The 23,207-nt window shown below is 41.8% G+C and overlaps 1 protein-coding gene across 4 annotated transcripts in view; it reads left to right on the top strand.

Annotated features, from left to right (window-relative positions):
• pemt (phosphatidylethanolamine N-methyltransferase) overlaps nucleotides 1–23,207 on the top strand; it is a 113,780-nt gene that overhangs the window by 30,224 nt on the left and 60,349 nt on the right. For all 4 annotated transcript variants that reach the window (XM_045701857.1, XM_045701855.1, XM_045701856.1 and 1 more), the window contains exon 3: nucleotides 19,171–19,286. In XM_045701857.1, coding sequence (XP_045557813.1) covers nucleotides 19,171–19,286 — 116 coding nt within the window. The remainder of the gene's footprint in view (nucleotides 1–19,170; nucleotides 19,287–23,207) is intronic.

The following is a 23,207-nucleotide window of genomic DNA, read 5'->3' as shown; positions in this document are numbered from 1 at the left end:
TGCAAATCAATCCCAGAACAACAGCAAAGGACCCGAGTCCTATATCGACATAACTTGAAAGGCCGCTCAGCAAGGAAGAAGCCACTGCTTCAAAACCGCCATCAAAAAGCCAGACTACATTTTACATTTACATTTTAGTCATTTAGCAGACGCTCTTATCCAGAGCGACTTACAGTAGTGAATGCATGCATTTCATTTTTTTCCCCCGTACTGGTCCCCCGTGGGAACCTACGGTTTGCAACTGCACATGGGGACAAAGATAGTACTTTTTGGAGAAATGTCCTCTGGGCTGATGAAACAAAAATAGAACTGTTTGGCCATAATGACCATCGTTATGTTTGGAGGAGAAAGGGGCGGCTTGCAAGCCGAAGAACACCATCCCAACCGTGAAGCACGGGGTGGCAGCATCATGTTGTGGGGGTGCTTTGCTGCAGGAGGGACTGGTGAACTTCACAAAATAGATGGCATTATATGGATATATTAAAGCAACATCTCAAGACATCAGTTAGGAAGTTAATGCTTGGTCACAAATGGGTCTTCCAAATGGACAATGACCCCAAGCATACTTCCAAAGTTGTGGCAAAATGGCTTAGGGACAACAAAGTCAAGGTATTGGAGTGGCCATCATAAAGCCCAGACCTCAATCCTACAGAACATTTGTGGGTAGAACTGAAAAGCATGTGCGAGCAAGGATGCCTACAAACCTGACTCAGTTACACCAGTTCTGCCAGGAGGAATGGGCGAAAATTCACCCAACTTATTGTGGGAAGCTTCTGGAAGGCTACCCGAAACGTTTGACCCAAGTTAAACAATTTAAAGGCAACGCTACCAAATAATAATTGAGTGTAATGTAAACTTCTGACCCACTGGGAATGTGATGAAAGAAATAAAAGCTGAAATAAATAATTCTCTCTGCTATTATTGTGACTTTTCACATTCTTAAAATGAAGTGGTGATCCTAACTAAGACAGGAAATCTTTACTAGGATTAAATGTCAGGAATTGTGACCCACCCCGCCACACTGGCAACACTTTAAGGGGCGTTGCACTAATAATAATGGTGACTAGGGAAACGTTCCCGCTGTTCTGTTCTTAGTACCGGTCTGCAGTCTGCACGTTCAAACTGAAACAATGTAACTAATAATGGCATCTTTATGCTTTCGTTAGTAAAATAATAAGAAAAAATACTCTTTCAAAATGCCGACGTTTATTTAGTTATGTATCCATAACGAATTACTATGGGAATAAATGTCACTGAACTACAGACATATCCTCTATATGTAATTATTGGCAGAGAATCTATTTTTTGTTATACTGTAGGCCTACCGTAGGCGACATGAGTCTCACTAGTGTTGAGTAATGTGCTGTTAAAAGTGGTGTAGGTCTTATTTATTTAAAGAGCACATTTAAGTTAGCAATAGCCTATAACTATTTTAGCACCGTTTCGTGCTGCTCTGAGACAAGCATGGGGACTAGTCTTGATAAATCAATGGGATTTTTATTTCCACTGAATCACCTTTTGGGTATTGGTTAGACTAGAATTACAAAGTTAGGGTGTAGAAATGTTGTGCTCTTAGTGTAACCTTTATTTAACTAGGCAAGTCAGTTAAGAACAAGTTCTTATTTACAAGGACAGCTTACTCCTTCCTCCCTGTTGGGGAATTGAACCCCGGTCTTCCGCGTACCTGCATTCTCTATTACTGCCACTATTGAAGGCTATCAAATTCTTCTCAAAGATGCCCTCTGGGGTTCAAACTAGCACTAACTAACATTTAATAGTACCAGTGGTTTAAACTTAAATAACGTGCCACAGAATTCTGTGGTACCATGTAAGCTGCGCCGAGGTACGCCGCAAAGGACAAACCACTGTATCATTTTACTTAACATTCATATGTCCTACAACCAGCTGCAGTGGGTTTAGAGCTAGACTGGTTTTTCAGGGTTTCCTATGAATTAGGAATTCACCTGGATCAACAAGCCAATGTTAAAGACCAGATTCAATATGGTAGCCTCAATGCCCATCCCAGCTGTTCATTGATTCAATAAGTGTTTGGAGATTGTGAGAATCTGCATTACTTACACTACCGGTCAAAAGTTTGAAAACACTTATTCAAGGGTTTTTCTTTATTTGTGCTATTTTCTACATTGTAGAATAATAGTGAAGACATCTAAACTATGAAATAACACATGGAATCATGTAGTATCAAAAAAAGTGTTAAACAAATCACAATAGATTTTTCGATTCTTCAAATAGTCACCCTTTTCTTTGATGACAGCTTTGCACTCTCTTTGCATTCTCTCAATCAAGATGGCGCAGCAGTAAGACGTTTTTGTCCCATGTAAATATTGTCTTTTTTTGTTTTTTTTTATATACATTTCATTATATTTCAATCTCTCTTTTTTTTAATTTTCGAATTAAATATACCTTCCTGCAACCCACCTCGCCCAATGTGGTACAGATCTGATATTTTTTGACCTAATAACTGGAACCTCCTTCAGAATCTAGCCAGCTAATTAGCTACTAGCACAGAAAATAAATAAATAAATAAAAATGTATGAAATGTATGCATTCACTACTGTAAGTCGCTCTGGATAAGAGCGTCTGCTAAATGACTAAAATGTAAAATGTAAATGTAGTCATTGTTAGCCACTGCTAGCGGTCTTTACCTTTTAGCACGGACACCAGACGCTGTAGCCCGGATAATACCTGCCAGTCTGCACAGCGCGATATCAGCCCTAAGCATATTGGACTGCTTCTTTTTTCCACTACATCACCGGATTCCTGCCGCAAGCTCTGGACCGTTACACCGGATCTTCGCAGCTAGCTAGCTGCTACCGAGTGGCTATTGTGGCTAACGCCCTTGTCCAGAAGCATGCACCAGTTAGCCTCAAGCTTGGCCCATTTCCCGGCTAGCAAACGAAGTACACTAACTACAATGCCTCTCTTGCCAATTTGGCCTGGACCCTTTGTCGACACAGAGCCCCGCCGATCCATCACGACTGGTCTGCTGATCTGCTGACGTAATTCGGCCAATGTGCTCTCAACCGGCCTCTGCGTCGTGGATGTGGTGAAGATCCATCTGATATCCCCGGCCCGCTAGCTTCCTGAATACTGTCTCTCGCTCACCTAGCGTAGTAATCGACTACCAAACGGCTCCCTGTTTCATCTATTGCTGCTCATTGGACTCTATGATCACTCAGCTACACAGCTGATGCCTGCTGGACTGTTCATTAACACGGTACTTCGTTTTGTTTATCTGTAGGCCCCAGCCTCGAACTCAGGCCCTGTGTGTAGCTAACTGACCCTCTCTGCCCATTTATCGCCATTTACCCATTGTTGTCTTAGGTGTTTACCTGCTGTTTACCCGTTGTTGTCTCACCCGTGGTCTTAGCTCTCCCAATCAACACCTGTGATTACTTTATGCCTCTCTCTAATGTCAATATGCCTTGTATACTGTTGTTTAGGGCAGCTCTCATTGTTTTATTTTACTGTGGAGCCACTAGTTCTGCTCAATATGCCTCAGATAGCCCCCTTGTCCCACCCCCCACACGCGGAGACCGCACCTAGCTTAACTAACGCCTCCAAAGATGCAACCTCTCTCATCGTCACTCAATGCATAGGTTTACCCCCACTGTACTCGCACCCTACCATACCCTTGTCTGTACACTATGCCCTGAATCTATTCTACCAAGCTCAGAAATCTGCTCCTTTTATTCTCTGTTCCCAAAGCACTAGACGACCAGTTCTTATAGCCTTTAGCCGTACCCTCATCCTACTCCTCCTCTGTTCCTCTGGTGATGTAGAAGTTAATTCTTAGGGCTAGGCGTCCCGTCAGCGGGACACCTGTCGACAACATCCGGTGAAATTGGAGGGTGCGCAGTTCAAATAAATAATTGTAATATTAAACATTTCTGAACATACAAGTATCTTATATCGGTTAAAATCTTCAATTATTGTTAATCTAACTGCATTGTCCAATTTACAATAGGCTTTCGGGCAAAAGCATACCATGCGATTGTTTGAGGACAGCGCCTCACGTCAACACATTTTTCAACCAGCACAGGCTTCATAAAATCACACATAGCGATTAAGTAATAACTTCATTTTTGAAAATCTTCCTCTGTTTGCAAAACCAAGGGTCCCAGCTACAACATGCATGGTTGTTTTGTTAGATAAAATCCTTCTTTATATCCCAAAAGGTCTGTTTAGTTGGCGCCATCGATTTCAGTAATCCACTCGTTCAACAGGCAGACAAAGGAATCCAAAAAGCTACCGCTAAACTTTGTTAAAACAAGTCAAACTACGTTTCTATTAAATCCTCAGGTACCCATAATATTTAATACGGAAGAAGTATGAGCAATAGAAAAGTTAAATTAGCAAGTGCACGTCCTCTTCCTCGCGTGCTCAGACTGATTTCCAACTGTGACTCCCGGAACCAAAACTCTAAATTCTTCTTCGTTTTGGAAGAAACAAGGCTGAAACCTTGACCAAAGACTGTGGACATCTCCTGGAAGCCATATGAATTGCAATCTGGGAGCTGGAATTACATAGGACCGATAGCTTTCCATTGAAAGAGCATAGGACCTCAAAAAATATATATTTCTGGTTGGTTTTTCTTTGGCTTTTCGGCTACCATATCAATTGTGTTTTAGTCTCATAGCTTATTTTAATATTTCTACAAACTTCAAAGTGTTTTCTATCCAATGATACTGATTATATGCATATCCTGGCTTCTGGGCCTGACTAACAGGCAGTTTACTTTGGGCATGTCAGTCAGGCGGAATTTCTGAAAAAAGGACCCTAGCCCTAAGAAGTGTTAACCCAGGCCCTGTGTGTCCCCAGGCGCTTTCATTTGCTGACTTCTGCAACCGTAAAAGCCTTGGGTTCATGCATGTTAACCTCTATGGGCTAGGTGGGACGCTAGCGTGCCACCCGTGGTGCACTCCATCAACAGCAGGTGCATTTCAAGAGCGGCAAATTTGAATCCAAATAAATGTCAAAATTCAAATTTTTCAAACATACAACTATTTTACACCCTTTGAAAGATAAACATCTCCTTAATCTAACCACGTTTTACGATTTCAAAAAGGTTTTACGGCGAAAGCATAAATTTAGAGTATGTTAGGACAGTACATTTACAAGAGTTGTGTGTAATGTTTTGTCAATTCAAAGACAGGGTCACCAAAACCATAAAACCAGCTAAAATGATGCACTAACCTTTTACAATCTCCATCAGATGACACTCCTAGGACATTATGTTAGACAATGCATGCATTTTTAGTTCTATCAAGTTCATATTTATATCCAAAAACAGCGTTTTACTATGGCATTGATGTTGAGGAAATCGTTTCCCTCCAATAACCGGCAGTCAAGTCAGCGTCACAAATTAAATAATTAAAATTAGAAAACATTGGTAAAATATTATATTGTCATTTAAAGAATTATAGATTTACATCTCTTGAACGCAATCAACTTGCCAGATTTAAAAATAACCTTACTGGGAAATCACACTTTGCAATAATCTGAGCACTGCGCCCAGAAAAATACGGCGTTGCGATACAGACTAGACGTCATGTTGGGGAGATCTAAAATCGAAAATACTATGTAAATAATCCATTACCTTTGATTCTCTTCATCAGATGTCACTTCCAGGTATCACAGGTCCATAACGAATGTAGTTTTGTTCAAAAAAGCTCATCATTTATGTCCAAAAATCTCCGTCTTGTTAGCACATGATCTAAGCCAGCCGGACTTCTCGTCATGAACGAGGGGAAAAAATATATTTACGTTCGTTCAAACATGTCAAACGTTGTATAGCATAAATCATTAGGGCCTTTTTAACCAGAACATGAATAATATTCAAGGTGGACGAATGCATACTCTTTTATAACGTATTGGAACGAGGGTACCCAACATGAACTCGCGCCAGGTGTCTAATGGGCCATCATCGTTCCATGGCTCTTGTTCGGTCAGATCTCCCTCCAGAAGACTCAAAACACTTTGTAAAGGCTGGTGACATCTAGTGGAAGCAATAGGAAGTGCCAAAATATTCCTCAGCCCCTGTGTTTTTCAATGGGATAGGTTTAAAGGTAATACAACACATCAGGTATCCACTTCCTGTCAGAAAATGTCTCAGGGTTTTGCCTGCCAAATGAGTTCTGTTATACTCACAGACACCATTCAAACAGTTTTAGAAAATTTAGGGTGTTTTCTATCCATATGTAATAAGTATATGCATATTCTAGTTACTGGGTAGGAGTGGTAACCAGATTAAATCGGGTATGTTTTTTTATCCAGCCGTGTCAATACTGCCCCCTAGCCCTAACAGGTTAACATCAGAAGCCTCCTCCCTGAGTTTGCTTTATTCACTGCTTTAGCACACTCCGTCAACCCTGATGTCCTAGCCGTGTCTGAATCCTCGATTAGGAAGGCCACCAGAAATTCTGAAATGTCCATCCCCAATTACATTTTCCGTCAAGACAGAACTGCTAAAGGGGGAGGAATTGCAATCTACTGTAAAGAGAGCCTGCAGGGTTCTGTCATACTATCCAGGTCTATGCCCAAACAGTTCGAGCTTCTACTTTAAAAGATCCATCTCTCCAGAAATAAGTCCCTCACTGTTGCTGCTTGTTATAGACCCCCCTCTGCTGCCAGCTGTGCCCTGGACACCATATTTGAATTGTTTGCCCCCCATCTATCGTCAGAGTTCGTACTGCTAGGTGACCTAAATTGGGATATGCTTAACACCCCGGCCGCCCTACAATCTAAGCTAGATGCCCTCAATCTCACACAAATGATCAAATAACCTACCAGGTACAACCCCAAATCCGTAAACATGGGCAACCTCATAGATATCATCCTGACCAACTTGCCCTGTAAATACACCTCTGCTGTTTTCAACCAGGATCTCAGCGATCACTGCCTAATTTCCTGCGCCCGTTATGGGTCCGCGGTCAAACGACCACCCCTCATCACTGTCAAACACTCCCTAAAACACTTCTGCGAGCAGGCCATTCTAATCGACCTGGCCCGGGTATCCTGGAAGGATATTGACCTCATCCCGTCAGTAGAGGATGCCTGGTTGTTCTTCAAAAGTGCCTTCCTCACCATCTTAAATAAGCATGCCCCTTTCAAAAAATGTAGAACTAAGAACAGATATAGCCCTTGGTTCACCCCAGACTTGACTGCCCTTGACCAGCACAAAAACACCCTGTGGCGTACTGCACTATCATCGAATAGTCCCCGCGATATGCACATTTTCAGGGAAATCAGGAAGCAATACACACAGTCAGTTAGGAAAGCAAATGCTAGCTTTTTCAAACAGAAATTTGCATCCTGCAGCACTAATTCCAAAACGTTTTGGGACACTGTAAAGTCCATGGAGAATAAGAGTACCTGCTCCCAGCTGGCCACTGCACTGAGACTAGGAAACACTGTCACCACTGATAAATCCACGATAATCTTGAACTTCAATAAGCATTTCTCTACGGCTGGCCATGCTTTCCACCTGGCTACCTCATCCCCGGCCAACAGCTCTGCACCCCCCTCAGAAACTGGTCCAACCCCCCCCCCCCCACTGCTTCTAGTCTGTTCAACCTCTCGTATCATCTGAGATTCCTAAAGATTGGAATGCTGCCACGGTCATCCCCCTCTTCAAAGGGGGAGACACTAGACCCAAACTGTTACAGACCTATATCTATCCTACCCTGCCTTTCTAAGGTCTTTGAAAGCCAAGTGAACAAACAGATCACCGACCATTTCGAATCCCACAGTACCTTCTGCGTTATGCAATCTGGTTTCCGAGCTGGTCATGGGTGCACCTCAGCCACGCTCAAGGTCCTAAACGATATCATAACCGCCATTGATAAAAGACAGTACTGTGCAGCCGTCTTCATCGACCTGGCCAAGGCTTTCGACTCTGTCAATCACCGTATTCTTATCGGCAGACTCAACAGCCTTGGTTTCTCTAATGACTTCCTTGCCTGGTTCACTAACTACTTCTCTGACAGAGTTCGGTGTCAAATCGGAGGGCCTGTTGTCCGGACCTCTGGGAGTCTGTATGGGGGTGCCACAGAGTTCAATTCTTGGGCTGACACTTTTCTCTGTATATATCAATGATGTCGCTCTTGCTGCGGGTGATTCTTTGATCCACCTCTACTCATACGACACCATTCTATATTCATCTGGCCCTTCTTTGGACACTGTTAACAACCCTCAACGCCATACAACACTCCTTCCGTGGCCTCCAACTGCTCTTAACCTTTTCACACGTACCAACACACGGGTGTGGTCATTTTACAGTGGTCCCTGTAGCGTACGATCAAACCGGTGTGATTAGAACACTTTCTTAGAACGCTTATTTAGAACAGACAGTTTCGAATGACGCAACAATCAGCATTTGAGCTGGCTGCACTTTCTTCAGAAACATTTTGCACAAACACAGTCCTTACAAAGTTATGACCAGAATGTAAGTAGTTTATTTTTGGATGCAATTTTCACACATTCACAGAAGTATCTACAGCCAACACAATCATCCAAACCGGAAACGACATCCCACCATTCATTTCCGGAAGAACCCTTACTCACCTCATTTTGTTATAACATCTTTGGTCCAACAGACGATTACGTGAAACCCAGAATGCATTGTATGTCAACAAACATGGCTACACACAGCTGGAATTAGCTTAGCTCATCATAATCAGTACAACCTACAAACAAGTATTTTACACACATATGTGCCCATTACAATCTATGCAATAATCGGAATGCATGCAAACAATTGGGAAGTGTGTAGGGGAATTTTGTCCGGGTCAGAAATGTCCCAAAAATAAATTGTCCGCAAAAGTAAAAAGACAATTTTTCTGTGAATGAATGAGGAAGCGGAACACACCTCAATTCAAACTGTTCTTAGAAAATAAAAACTTGTTTGAAAATCATTTGAAATTGAAGTTGAAACAGCCTATAAATAAAAACAGGCTGCGTGCCTTGGTTTGAGTGTAGCGCGGATTAAATGTACTGTTGCGTAACAATCACATTCTGGAATGGAGAGAATGTTCTAACATCACGTGTATAAAGAAAACTCACGCTGGGGCCACCGTTAGAGATACTTGAATGCTAAATGCTAGTAAAACGAAATGCATGCTCTTCAACCGATCGCTGCCCACACCCGCCCGCCCGACAAGCATCACTACTCTGGACGGTTCTGACTTAGAATATGTGGACAACTATAAATACCTAGGTGTCTGGCTAGACTGTAAACTCTCCTTCCAGACTCACATTAAGCATCTCCAATCTAAAGTTAAATCTAGATTCAGCTTCCTATTTCGCAACAAAGCCTCCGTAACTCATGCTGCCAAACGTACCCTCGTAAAACTGACTATCCTACTGATCCTTGACTTCGGCGATGCCATTTACAAAATAGCCTCCAACTCTACTCAGCAAATTGGATGCAGTCTATCACAGTGCCATCCGTGTTGTCACTATAGCCCCATATACTACCCACCACTGCGACCTGTATGCTCGCGTTGGCTGGTCCTCGCTACATATTCATCGCCAAACCCACTTGCTCCAGGTCATCTATAAGTCTTTGCTATGTATAGCACCGCCTTATCTCAGCTCACTAATCACCATAGCAATACCCAACCGTAGCACGAGCTCAGGCAGGTATATTTCACTGGTCATCCACAAAGCCAACACCTCCTTTGGCCGCCTTCCAGTTCTCTGCTGCCAATGAACGAATTGCAAAAATCACTGAAGTTGGCTGTACACAGCCCATCTGTAAATAACCCATCCAACCAACTACCTACCTCATCCCCATATTTGTTTTTGTTTTTCTGCTCTTTTGCACACCAGTATTTCTACTTGCACATTCTCATCTGCACATATATCACTCCAGTGTAAATTGCTAAATGTAATTACTTCGCCACTTTTGGCCTATTTATTGCCTTACCTCCTTACTTAATTTGCACACGCTGTATACAGATTTTTCTATTGTGTTATTGACTGTACGTTTGTTTATACCATGTGCAACTCTGTGTCTCTGTTTTTGTCGCACTGCTTTGCTTCATCTTGGCCAGGTCGCAGTTGTAAATGAGAACTTGTTCTCAACTGGCCTACCTGGTTAAATAAAGGTGAAATTAAAAACCAGCTTCACCTGGAATGCAGGAATTGAAGGAGTTCCCACATATGCTGAGCACTTGTTGGCTGCTTGTCCTTGGACCATTCTGCGGTCCAACTCATCCCAAACCATCTCAATTGGGTTGAGGTTGGGGGATTGTGGAGGCCAGGTCATCTGATGCAGCACTCCATCACTCTCCTTCTTGGTCAAATAGCCCTTCCACAGCCTGGAGGTGTGTTGGGTCATTGTCCTGTTGAAAAACAAATGATAGTCACACTAAGCCTAAACCAGATGGTATGGTGTATCACTGCAGAAATCTGTGGTTTCCATGCTGGTTAAGTGTGCCTTGAATTCTAAATAAATCAGACAGTATCACCAGCAAAGCACCCCCACACTATCACACCTCCTCCTCCATGCTTTACGGTGGGAAATACAAACGCAGAGATCATCCGTTCACCCACACCGTGTCTCACAAAGACACGGCAGTTGGAACCAAAAATCTCAAATTTGGACTCCTGACCAAATGACACATTTCCTCAGGTCTAATGTCCATTGCTCGTGTTTCTTGGCCCAAGCAAGTCTCTTATTATTGGTGTCCTTTAGTATTGGTTTCTTTGCAGCAATTTGACCATGAAGGACTGATTCACACAGTCTTCTCTGAACAGTTGATGTTAAGATGTCTATTACTTGAACTCTGAAGCATTTATTTGGGCTGCAATTTCTGAGGCTGGTAACTAATGAACTTATCCTCTGCAGCAGAGGTAACTCTGGGTCTTCCTTTCCTGTGGCGGTCCTCATGAGAGCCAGTTCCATCATTGCACTTGATAGTTTTTGCGACTGCACTTGAAGAAACCTTAATGTTCCTTTGTTTGATTGACCTTCATGTCTTAAAGTAATCATGGACTGTCATTTTCTCTTTGCTTAGTTGAGCTGTTTTTGCCATAATATGGACTTGTTCGTTTTCCAAATAGGGCTATCTTCTGTATACCACCCCTACCTTGTCACAACACAACTGATTGGCTAAAACGCATTAAGAATGAAAGAAATTCCAAAAATGAACTTTTAACAAGGCACACCTGTTAATTGAAATGCATTCCAGGTGACTACCTCATGAAGATGGTTGAGAGAATGCCAAGAGTTTGCAAAGCTGTCATCAAGGCAAAGGGTGGCTATTTGTAGAATCTCAAATATAAAATATATCTGGACTTTAACACTTTTTTTGCTTACTATTATGTTATTTCATAGTTTTGATATCTTCACTATATTCTACAATTTAGAAAATAGTACAAATAAAGATAAACCCTGGAATGAGTAGGTGTGTCCATACTTTTGACCGGTAGTGTATATTTTGAATTAAAGTGCTTTAGATTCATGATTTCACTCTTGATTTAAAATGATTATGGATGGATTACCGATTTCATAGTCTCGATCTCCTGCTCCAATTATGCAATGTTTGTCTCCATAGCTGATTCGTCCTCACGATAGCCAGTGGAGTCAGACTGTAGGAGCACAAACAACGGTTTGCATGGAAACCATTGCTGCTGGTTTTGTAGGGTTGAATTTCAGTATAGGATTCAGCCCTTCTGTCTCGTCCGGGGCTAAGGTCACCTCTCGCTCTGTCTCTCTTTCTCTGTGTGTGTGTTTCATAACCATTTTGTCTGCAATTCTAAACTCGGGCTTATCTCTGCAGCCTACATGTATTATTTTCCCCAAGGCTTTGACTAGTCAGGGCTGCGTACTGTAGCATAGGTAGCCTAGTGGTTAAGGGCGTTGGGCCAGTGACTGAAAGGTCTCTAGTTCGAATCCCTGAACTGACTAGGTGAAAAACCTGTCTGTGCCCTTGAGCACGGCAATTAACCCTAGTTGTTCCTGTAAGTTGCTCTGGATAAGAGCGTCTGCTAAATGACTGAAATATAAATGTCTAGTGGAACAAAGGCCACGGTGTGCTATAGATGAGGTTCACCTTGACAGGGGAGAAGGTATTAGTATCGCTTTTTAGACAGACATAACAGTAATGGTTTTGTCTTTTGGTTGTTTAGTTATATCAACTGTGCATCTAGACTAACTGTCGTAGGCTGACATTTCTGGTATAGTCTGTGTGATCGGATGAGATAGATCTTCGATTAGATCCTATTTCTAAGACAGATGCACTAATTTGAATCACGTGTGCATTACTGAAATGGTTAAACAGTAAATAGCATAGCTGTAGGAGGGGAGGAGGAGTTCTAATATGTAGCCTGTTATGCATGTGATTAGGGCATGTTCTGTTCCCTCTGTTTCCCTGGGCTGGGGACAGGGACGGAGCGCGGCCGTGCATTAATACGGGGCATGAATCTCATGTGGTGATTAGGCTGGTTCTAGGGCCCTGACAGAGTACCGGGCCCCGGGGGACTGAGCCTGCACCCACTAAGACACTCAGTACCTCTGTAATAGAGCCCACACAAACACATTTAAGAGCTCCTAATGCATCATATCAGAGGCGAGCCAGGACCTTGTTGTCAGAAATGCACCCGTGGTAAGTAACTGGATGGAGTGGCCTGTCCAGGCTATTACCTAAGCCTTGATTGAATCTGTGAATGGTGCTGTCACAGAATGCGTCCACACAGTGTGGTAATGCTTGGATCTACCTGTGTATTTATAGTACCTTCTGTCATAAAGCATATAAGGTACAGTTAACTGCCAAAATAATGGAAACACTTAGTAATTGAGGGATACAGAAGGAATTAAACGCAGGTACTCCATACATATGTGGTTCCTGAGTTAATTAAGCAATTAACATCCCATTATGCTTAGGGTCATGTATAAAATTGCTGGGCAGGGCATTATTTTGGATTCCATGGCTATGCCCCCATAGGATGGCAATGCCCCCATCCACAGGGCACGAGTGGTCACTGAATGGTTGATGAGGATGTAAACCCATTTGATCACTTATGGGATATTCTGGAGCGGTGCCTGAGACCGAACACCACATGATGGAATTTCTCGTGGAAGTATGGTGTCGCATCCCTCCGATAGAGTTCCAGACACAAGGTGCAAATACTCTGTAATGTCAAAGTGAAAGAAAATTATAACATTGTTTAAAGATGAATGAAAAATGAAACGCTAATATACCTTTTTTATTTCACCTTTATTTAACCAGGTAGGCAAGTTAAGAACAAGTTCTAATTTACAACTGCGACCTGGCCAAGATAAAGCAAAGCAGTTCGACACATACAACAACACAGTTACACATGGAGTAAAACAAATATACAGTAAAAAAATAAGTCTATATACAATGTGAGCAAATGAGGTGAGATAAGGGAGGTAAGGCAATACATTTGGCCATGGTGGCAAAGTAAATACAATATAGCAAGTAAAACACTGGAATGGTAGATTTGCAGTGGATGAATGTGCAAAGTAGAAATACTGGGGCGCAAAGGAGCAAAATAAATAAATACAGTAGGGGATGAGGTAGTTGTTTGGGCAAATTATAGATGGACTATGTACAGGTGCAGTAATCTGTGAGCTGCTCTGACAGCTGGTGCTTAAAGCTAGTGAGGGAGATAAGTGTTTCCAGTTTCAGAGATTTTTGTAGTTCATTCCAGTCATTGGCAGCAGAGAACTGGAAGGAGAGGCGGCCAAAGGAGGAATTGGCTTTGGGGGTGACCAGTGAGATATACCTGCTGGAGCGTGTGCTACGGGTGGTTGCTTCTATGGTGACCATGTTATGGGTTTGCACATTTTTACTCCCTTTTTCTCCCAATCTTGTGATTACATTCTCTTCTCATCACTGCAACTCTTGTCTAATCGCTGAGAGAAGGTCGAGTCATGCGTCCTCCAAAACATGAAGCCAGCTGCACCAATGTGTTGGAGGAAACACCATTCAACTGATGACTGAAGTCAACCTGCAGGCGCCCGGCCCATCACAAGGAGTCGCTAGAGTGCGATGAACCAAATAATGCCCCCCCCGGCCAAACCCTCCCCTAACCCAGACGACCCTGGGCCAATTGTGTGCCGCCCTATGGGACTCCCGATCACGGCCATTAATGACATAGCCTGTGATCGAACGCCCAAACACTGCGATGCAGTGCCTTAGACTGTAACTAGGGAGTTTTTTATGATAAAAAGAAACGGAATAGGCAAACTCCTAAAGGAAAACCTATTTCAGTCTACTTTCCAACAGACACTGGGATACAAATTCCCCTTCCAGTAGGACAACAAAGTGTGAATAAATCCAAGGGGTATGAATACTTTTGCAAGGCACTGTAGTTTCAGTGCCAATGAGTTTTGAAGTACTTTCTGAATTCCTGTTCAGAAGAGTGCAGAGAAAGTTGACAATGATATTGCACAGCTGAGGAACATGCTTCCTGAGAGTATACTTTTTCATATTGCCAGAAAATATACTTAAATATACTTTTTGGAAAGTATACTTAACTTACATGTCCACAAAATATATTTGAAACATACTCAAAAAAATGCATGTGCACAAACATTGGCATATTCCCCAGCATCATTTTCTGCAGTTGAAGTTTTGATTTATAATATGATATTGTTTCTCATATTTAGCTTGTTAAAATCTTTTTATGTTCATTTTAGAACTGAATAATGTAGTACTTTTAATTACATATACATTCCACATTTTTTTGAAATGATCATTTATTACCAAAAATGTATGTGAACAACTAAAGTGTGAAATCCCAATGGTGCATAGATCTCTAAAGTTTTAGTTGTAAATTGCTGCTCCAGCCACAACTGCTTTGTAAATAGCATGTTAACATTGGCTGAGAAGATACCTTGGTCAATCAAGGTAACCTTTACATGGCTCAATACAGTAGCTAATGTGGTTAATGAGTAGAAGTGGTATTTGTAGAAGTATACATGAAACACATTATAAATACACTTTTTCTGTAAAGAAAATACAGGAATTCTGATTCAAATACAATTTTAGTATATTTCTAATTTCTAAGTTGTATTTCAAATTATATTTGTTTTGCTCTTTATCTAATATACTAAGAATAAACTTAAGTACAAAAAAGTGTCTCAATTAAGATCATTTTATATGTATTTAATATACTTAAATGCTAATAAAATGTAATATACTTAAATGCTAATAAAATTATCATTAAATGCATTAAATGTATTTAAAATTGTTCCAATTTAGGTCATTTTAAATATACTTAAAATATGTTCTAACATGTATTGACTTAGTGGTGGGAATACTTACATAAATGGGTTATTTCTATATTTCATTTTAAATAAATTCGCAAAAATGTCTAAACATGTTTTCATTTTGTCATTATGGGGTATTGTGTGCAGATGGGTGAGAATTTGTTGAAGCTTTTTGAATTCAGGCTATAACAACAAAATGCGGAATAAATCAAGGGGTATCAATACTTTCTGAAGGTACTTTAATTGTTAAGCCCGAGTTATTGTTTTGCTTTGACAAAGTTATTTCTGAAGATATTTATTTATTTATTTAATGTTCTGTGGTGGAAAACTGACTGTCGAGCATCACGTCAACCCTGTTGCCCATAGATGGGCTAGACATGTTTTAAGCTTGCATTCAATTGCCACTCCCTGTTGTACACAACAAGCTTCCATTTCCCCCTGTCACAAGGGGATTCATGGCAGATTTATTAAGAAATCATTGTCAACCCTCTTACGGTCAACGCAGTCACTTTAATTGTCACCTTTTTGACGGTAGGCTAGTTGAGAACAAGTCCTTTATTTAACCAGGTAGACTGGTTGAGAACAAGTCCTTTATTTAACCATGTAGGCTAGTTGAGAACAAGTTCTCATTTGCAACTGCGACCTGGCCAAGATAAAGCGTAGCAATTCGACACATACAACAACACAGACTTACACATGGAATAAACAAAACATACAGTCAATAATACAGTAGAACAAAAGAAAACAAAAAGTCTATATACAGTGAGTGCGAATGAGGTAAGTTAAGGCAATAAATAGGCCATGGTGGCGAAGTAATTACAATATAGCAATTAAACACTGGAATGGTAGATGTGCAGAAGATGAATGTGCAAGTAGAGATACTGGGGTGCAAAGGAGCAAGATAGATAAATAAATAAATAAATAAATAAATAAATAAATACAGTATGGGGATGAGGTAGGTAGATAGATGGCTGTTTACAGATGGGCTATGTGCAGTGATCTGTGAGCTGCTCTGACTGCTGGTGCTTAAAGCTAGTGAGGGAGATATGAGTCTCCAGCTTCAGAGATATTTGCAGTTCGTTCCATTCATTGGCAGCAGAGAACTGGAAGGAGAGGCGGCCAAAGGAGCAATTGGGTTTGGGGGTGACCAGTGAGATATACCTGCTGGAGCGCATGCTACGAGCGGGTGCTGCTATGGTGACCAGTGAGCTGAAATAAGGCGGGGCTTTACCTAGCAGAGACTTGTAGATAACCTGTAGCCAGTGGGTTTGGCGACGAGTATGAAGCGAGGGCCAACCAACGAGAGCGTACAGGTCACAATGGTGGGTAGTGTATGGGGCTTTGGTGACAAAACAGATGGCACTGTGATAGACTGCATCCAGTTTGTTGAGTAGAGTGTTGGAGGCTATCTTATAGATGACATCACCGAAGTCGAGGATCGGTAGGATGGTCAGTTTTATGAGGGTGTGTTTGGCAGCATGAGTGAAGGATGCTTTGTTGCGATATAGGAAGCCGATTCTAGATTTAATTTTGGATTGGAGATGCTTAATGTGAGTCTGGAAGGAGAGTTTACAGTCTAACCAGACACCCAGGTATTTGTAGTTGTCCACGTATTCTAAGTCAGAACCGTCCAGAGTAGTGATGCTGGACGGGTGAGCAGGTGCGGGCAGTGATCGATTGAATAGCGTACATTTAGTTTTACCTGCGTTTAAGAGCAGTTGGAGGCCACGGAAGGAGAGTTGTATGGCATTGAAGCTCATCTGGAGGTTAGTTAACACAGTGTCCAAAGAGGGGCCAGAAGTATATAGAATGGTGTCGTCTGCGTAGAGGTGGATCAGAGAATCACCAGCAGCAAGAGCAACATCATTGATGTATACAGAGAAGAGAGTCGGCCCGAGAATTGAACCCTGTGGCACACCCATAGAGACTGCCAGAGGTCCGGACAACAGGCCCTCCGATTTGACACACTGAACTCTATCTGAGAAGTAGTTGGTAAACCAGGCGAGGCAATCATTTGAGAAACCAAGGCTGTCGAGTCTGCCAATAAGAATGTGGTGATTGACAGAGTCGAAAGCCTCTTATCGATGACGGTTATGATGTCGTTTAGGACCTTGAGCGTGGCTGAGGTGCACCCATGACCAGCTCTGAAACCAGATTGCATAGCGGAGAAGGTACGGTGGGATTCAAAATGGTCAGTAATCTGTTTGTTAACCTCTCTAGGGTAGGTGGCACCAAATCGTCCCACCTACGTAACAGCCAGTGTAATCCCGTGGCGCATTATTCAAAAACCTCAAAAATGCTAAAACTTCAATTTTTCAAACATATGACTATTTTACACCATTTCAAAGACAAGACTCTCGTTAATCTAACCACACTGTCCGATTTCAAAAAGGCTTTACAACGAAAGCAAAACATTAGATTATGTCAGCAGAGTACCCAGCCAGAAATAATCAGACACCCATTTTTCAAGCTAGCATATAATGTCACATAAACCCAAACCACAGCTAAATGCAGCACTAACTTTTGATGATCTTCATCAGATGACAACCCTAGGACATTATGTTATACAATACATGCATGTTTTGTTCAATCAAGTTCATATTTATATCAAAAACCAGCTTTTTACATTAGCATGTGACTAGCATGTGACTAGCATTCCCACCGAACACTGCCGGTGAATATACTAAATTACTCACGATAAACGTTCACAAAAAGCATAACAATTATTTTAAGAATTATAGATACAGAACTCCTCTATGCACTCGATATGTCCGATTTTAAAATAGCTTTTCGGTGAAAGCACATTTTGCAATATTCTCAGTAGATAGCTAGCCCTGTGATGCCGGGCTATTTAGACACCCAGCAAATTTAGCACTCAGAAAAGTCATATTTACTATAAGAAAAATGTTATTACCTTTGCTGTCTTCGTCAGAATGCACTCCCAGGACTTCTACTTCAATAACAAATGTTGGTTTGGTTCAAAATAATCCATAGTTATATCCAAACAGCGGCGTTTTGTTCGTGCGTTCAAGACACTATCCGAAAGGGTAAATAAGGGTGACGAGCATGGCGCAATTCGTGACAAAAAAAATCTAAATATTCCATTACCGTACATCGAAGCATGTCAACCGCTGTTTAAAATCAATTTTTATGCCATTTTTCTCATAAAGCGATAATATTCCGACCGGGAATCTGCGTTTAGGTAAACAGACGAAAGAAAATAAAGCATTCGGTCGACTCGGGCACACGCCTAAGCCCATAGTACTCTGATCGGCCACTGGCCAAAAGCGATAATGTGTTTCAGCCAGAGGCTGCCTCGATATCGTTCAGCTTTTTCCCGGGCTCTGAGAGCCTATGGGAGCCGTAGGAAGTGTCACGTTAGAGCAAAGATCCTCAGTCTTCAATAAAAAGAGCCAAGATGAAACACAACTTCTCAGACAGGCCACTTCCTGCATGGAATCTTCTCAGGTTTTGGCCTGCCATTTGAGTTCTGTTATACTCACAGACACCATTCAAACAGTTTTGGAAACTTTAGGGTGTTTTCTATCCAAAGCCAATAATTATATGCATATTGTAGTTACTGGGCAGGAGTAGTAACCAGATTAAATCGGGTACGTTTTTTATCCGGCCGTGTCAATACTGCCCCCTAGCCCTAACAGGTTAATTTGGCTTTCGAAGACCTTAGAAAGACAGGGTAGGATAGATATAGGTCTGTAGCAGTTTGGGTCTAGCGTGTTTTTTAAACTCTGGAGATGGGAAAACATGTTTTATGAGGTTGAACGTATGCTTTTTATAACAATGTTGAAATTTAGTGAAATAAATAGTTATTTTAGTTATTTTACATATTTAGTTATATTACATAACCAAAAAGGCACTTTATTCATGAAATAAAACTTGTGTTGCAGGTGGCACGTTGGGAGCATCGTACGAGAGGTCTGACCAGACTGTTTGGGGGTCCCTATCTGGCCTGCTACTGCCTAGGCACCCTCATCATCCTCCTCAACGTCTACCGCAGCCACAGGTTGGTGCCCATCTCTCTGCTGCTCTCTCTCGCTCTCTCTCTCTGCGCTCTCTCTCTCTGCTGCTCTCTCACTCTCTCTCTCTGCGCTCTCTCTCTCTGCTCTCTCTCTCTGCTGCTCTCTCTCACTCTCTCTCTCTGCGCTCTCTCTCTGCTCTCTCTCTCTCTCTCTCTCTGCGCGCTCGCTCGCTTTCTCTCTCCCTCCCTCCAGGTGATTGTTATCCTCCTTGTTTACTTTAAAGACGGGAGGGGGTGGTTACTTGCGTTTGTGTGTGTGAGTGGTAGTAGATCAAGGTTATGTTGTATTTATCTCTGATAGTGAAGGGAAAAACAGCCTTCTCCTTCGTCACACTCTTCGCACTTCAATTTCCGCTGTGACCAGTCGTGTCAAATCCACTCTTTGGTCAGTCTTATGGTTGAAGGCTGTACAACAGTAACCTTTTGTACTGTAGACCTTTAACAGCTGCAGAATTTCCGTTGTGGTGATGCACATTTGAGTTCTAAATCACTGTATATTTCTGAAGTATGTTGGAGTACAAGTGTAGCTCAAGGCTGTGGCTCCCAAGACAAAGTGATTTTAAGTTATAGCTAATACCATATCTATCTTTGTCAAGTATCACATGAAACATAGTATTATCACAAAGTGTAGACTTTTAGGGGTTTCCCCAAGAAGTGACTGTCTATTCCCTTTTTCCAAATCATTCGCATAGTTGGCCATTATGATTGAAGTGGAAAATGCTCTTTGGAAAATATACAACTTTCATTGAAATGAATGGACCTCTCAGCTCCTCTCCATATTTGGACAGAATGACCAACAGTTTATTTACTGCTTCTGGTATTTTCCTGTTTGTGTTTGTGAGGAGTAACTTTTCATTCATGGAGAGCTACTTGTCTGACTTACTCCATCAGTTTAGACAGACAGACCCATTTTTACCTCACACCTTAGTGAAACTAAATACTTCTAGTTTCCTGGAATGGATGGCTTTCCCACCCCAAGACTGTCCTTGCACTAATTTGGAATGGATGGCTTTCCCACCCCAAGACTGTCCTTGCACTAACTTGGTCGTGAGGGGTGAGTACGGGTGGAGGGTGTGCCCCTTATCCTGTTAGGCAGAGCTGGTTTTGAAAGACGTATTCAGAAAGTACCCAACACCAATTTATCTGACAGTTTCAATTTCCAGCCTCCACCCTCCCATCTCTCCCTGTCTGGTAGCCCATTTAGACATAATGACAGCTCTGAGGTGTGGGGAGTAGAAGTGATGTGAACACAGCTTTTGTGCTTGTATTTATAACCTGCCTTCACCTCTGACGTACTGAATGAACAGATTGACAGATGGAGTAGTGCATCAAGTGTGTTAACCTCTTACATCTAGACGTTCCGCTAGCGGAACACCTGCTCCAATATCCAATGATAGGCGTGGCGCGAATTACAAATTCCTCAAAAATACAAAAACTTCAATTTTTCAAACATATGACTATTTCACAGCATTTTAAAGACAAGACTCTCCTTTATCTAACCACACTGTCCGATTTCAAAAAGGCTTTACAGCGAAAGCAAAACATTAGATTATATCAGCAGAGTACCAAGCCAGAAATAATCAGACACCCATTTTTCAAGCTAGCATATAATGTCACAAAAACCCAGAAGACAGCTAAATGCAGCACTAACCTTTTGATGATCTTCATCAGATGACACACCTAGGACATTATGTTATACAATACATGCATGTTTTGTTCAATCAAGTTCATATTTATATCAAAAAACAGCTTTTTACATTAGCATGTGACATTCAGAACTAGCATACTTCCGGGGAATTTGCTAACAATTTACTAAATTACTCACGATAAATGTTCACAAAAAGCATAACAATTATTTTAAGAATTATAGATACAGAACTCCTCTATGCACTCGATATGTCCGATTTTAAAATAGCTTTTTGGTGAAAGCACATTTTGCAATATTCTAAGTACATAGCCCAGCCATCACGGGCTAGCTATTTAGACACCCGGCAAGTTTAGCACTCACCAATATCAGATTTACTATTATAAAAGTTTGATTACCTTTTGTTGTCTTCGTCAGAATGCACTCCCAGGACTGCTACTTCAATAACAAATGTTGGTTTGGTCCAAAATAATCCATCGTTATATCCGAATAGCGGCGTTTTGTTCGTGCGTCCCAGACACTATCCGAAATGGTAAATCAGGGTCGTGCGCATGGCGCAATTCGTGACAAAAAATGTCTAAATATTCCATTACCGTACTTCGAAGCATGTCAACCGCTGTTTAAAATCAACTTTTATGCAATTTATCTCGTAAAAAAGCGATAATATTCCGACCGGGAATCTCCTTTTCGGCAAACAGAGGAAAAATCACAAAGACGGGGGCAGCCAGGGCACGCGCCTAAGCCCACAGTCCCTTGATCGGCCACTTGAGAAAGGCGATAATGTGTTTCAGCCTGGGGCTGGGATGACGACATTCAGGTTTTTCCCGGGCTCTGAGCGCCCATGGAAGACGTACGAAGTGTCACGTTAGAGCAGAGATCCTTTGTAAAAGATAGAGATGGCAAAGAAGTTCAAGAAATGGTCAGACAGGCCACTTCCTGTAAAGGAATCTCTCAGGTTTTGACCTGCCATTTGAGTTCTGTTATACTCAGACACCATTCAAACAGTTTTAGAAACTTTGGAGTGTTTTCTATCCAAAGCCAATAATTATATGCATATTCTAGTTACTGGGCAGGAGTAGTAACCAGATTAAATCGGTAAGTTTTTTATCCAGCCGTGAAAATACTGCCCCCTAGCCATAACAGGTTAAATCCTTAAGTTAGAGTAGCGTGACCTGACCTCTTCAATTGCACAATACACACACTCTCGCTAGCTCACCTCACGGCTTAGTCTGTCGCTGGCAAAACCCTTCTGTCGCAGCATTGTGCGTCTGAGCTCTGAGTATCCTAGAGTTAGAAAGTTAGTTTGTGTACACACACAAGCACCACGGACATGCACAGCTTATATGAAGATAAACACTCATACGCACGCATGCACACACACACACACACACGCAACAAGATTGTGAATAATTGCATTAATGCCATGCTAATTTTCTAAAAGCCATGCCAGTCCTTCTTGCCCACAACGCCACAGCTATTTTGTCACCACCTCCCTGTGGGCACCAGTCAACAACAATAACACTAACCGAGCCATGGAGAACTTCATAAATTAGCATTTTTAATGAAGACGTTTGTGAATGATTGTTCCCTCTGACCTTTAGGGATCAGATAGGAATACACTGCCGTTCAAAAGTTTGGGGTCACTTAGAAATGTCCTTGTTTTTGGAAGAAAATGTAAAAAAATGTCCATTAAAGTAACAAATACAGTGTAGACATTGTTAATGTTGTAAACTACTATTTACAACAGTGAAGAGGTTCCTCTGTCTAGTGTCTGTGTTCTTTTGCCCATCTTAATCTTATTTTTATTGCCCAGTATGAGATATGGCATTTTCTTTGCAACTCTGCCTAGAAGGCCAGCATCCCGGAGTCATCTCTTCACTGTTGATGTTGAGACTGGTGTTTTGCGGGTACTAATTAATGAAGCTGCCAGTTGAGGACTTGTGAGGCGTCTGTTTCGCAAAGTAGACACTCTAAAGTACTTGTCCTCTTGCTCAGTTGTGCACCAGGGCCTCTCACTCCTCTTTCTATTCTGGTTAGAGCCAGTTTGCGCTGTTCTGTGAAGGGAGTAGTACAGAGTGCTGTACGAGATCTTCAGTTTTTTTGGCAATTTCTCGCATGGAATAGCCTTCATTTCTCAGAACAAGAATAGACTGAAGAGTTTCAGAAGAAAGTTCTTTGTTTCTGGCCATTTTGAGCCTGTAATTGAACCCACAAATACTGATGCACCAGATACTCAACTAGTCTAAGAAGGCCAGTTTTAT

Source organism: Salmo salar, chromosome ssa19 (assembly GCF_905237065.1).
Source record: "Salmo salar chromosome ssa19, Ssal_v3.1, whole genome shotgun sequence".
Lineage (NCBI taxonomy): Eukaryota > Metazoa > Chordata > Actinopteri > Salmoniformes > Salmonidae > Salmo > Salmo salar.
The sequence above is the reverse complement of the archived record's forward strand: the minus strand, read 5'-3'. Positions and strand labels throughout refer to the sequence as shown.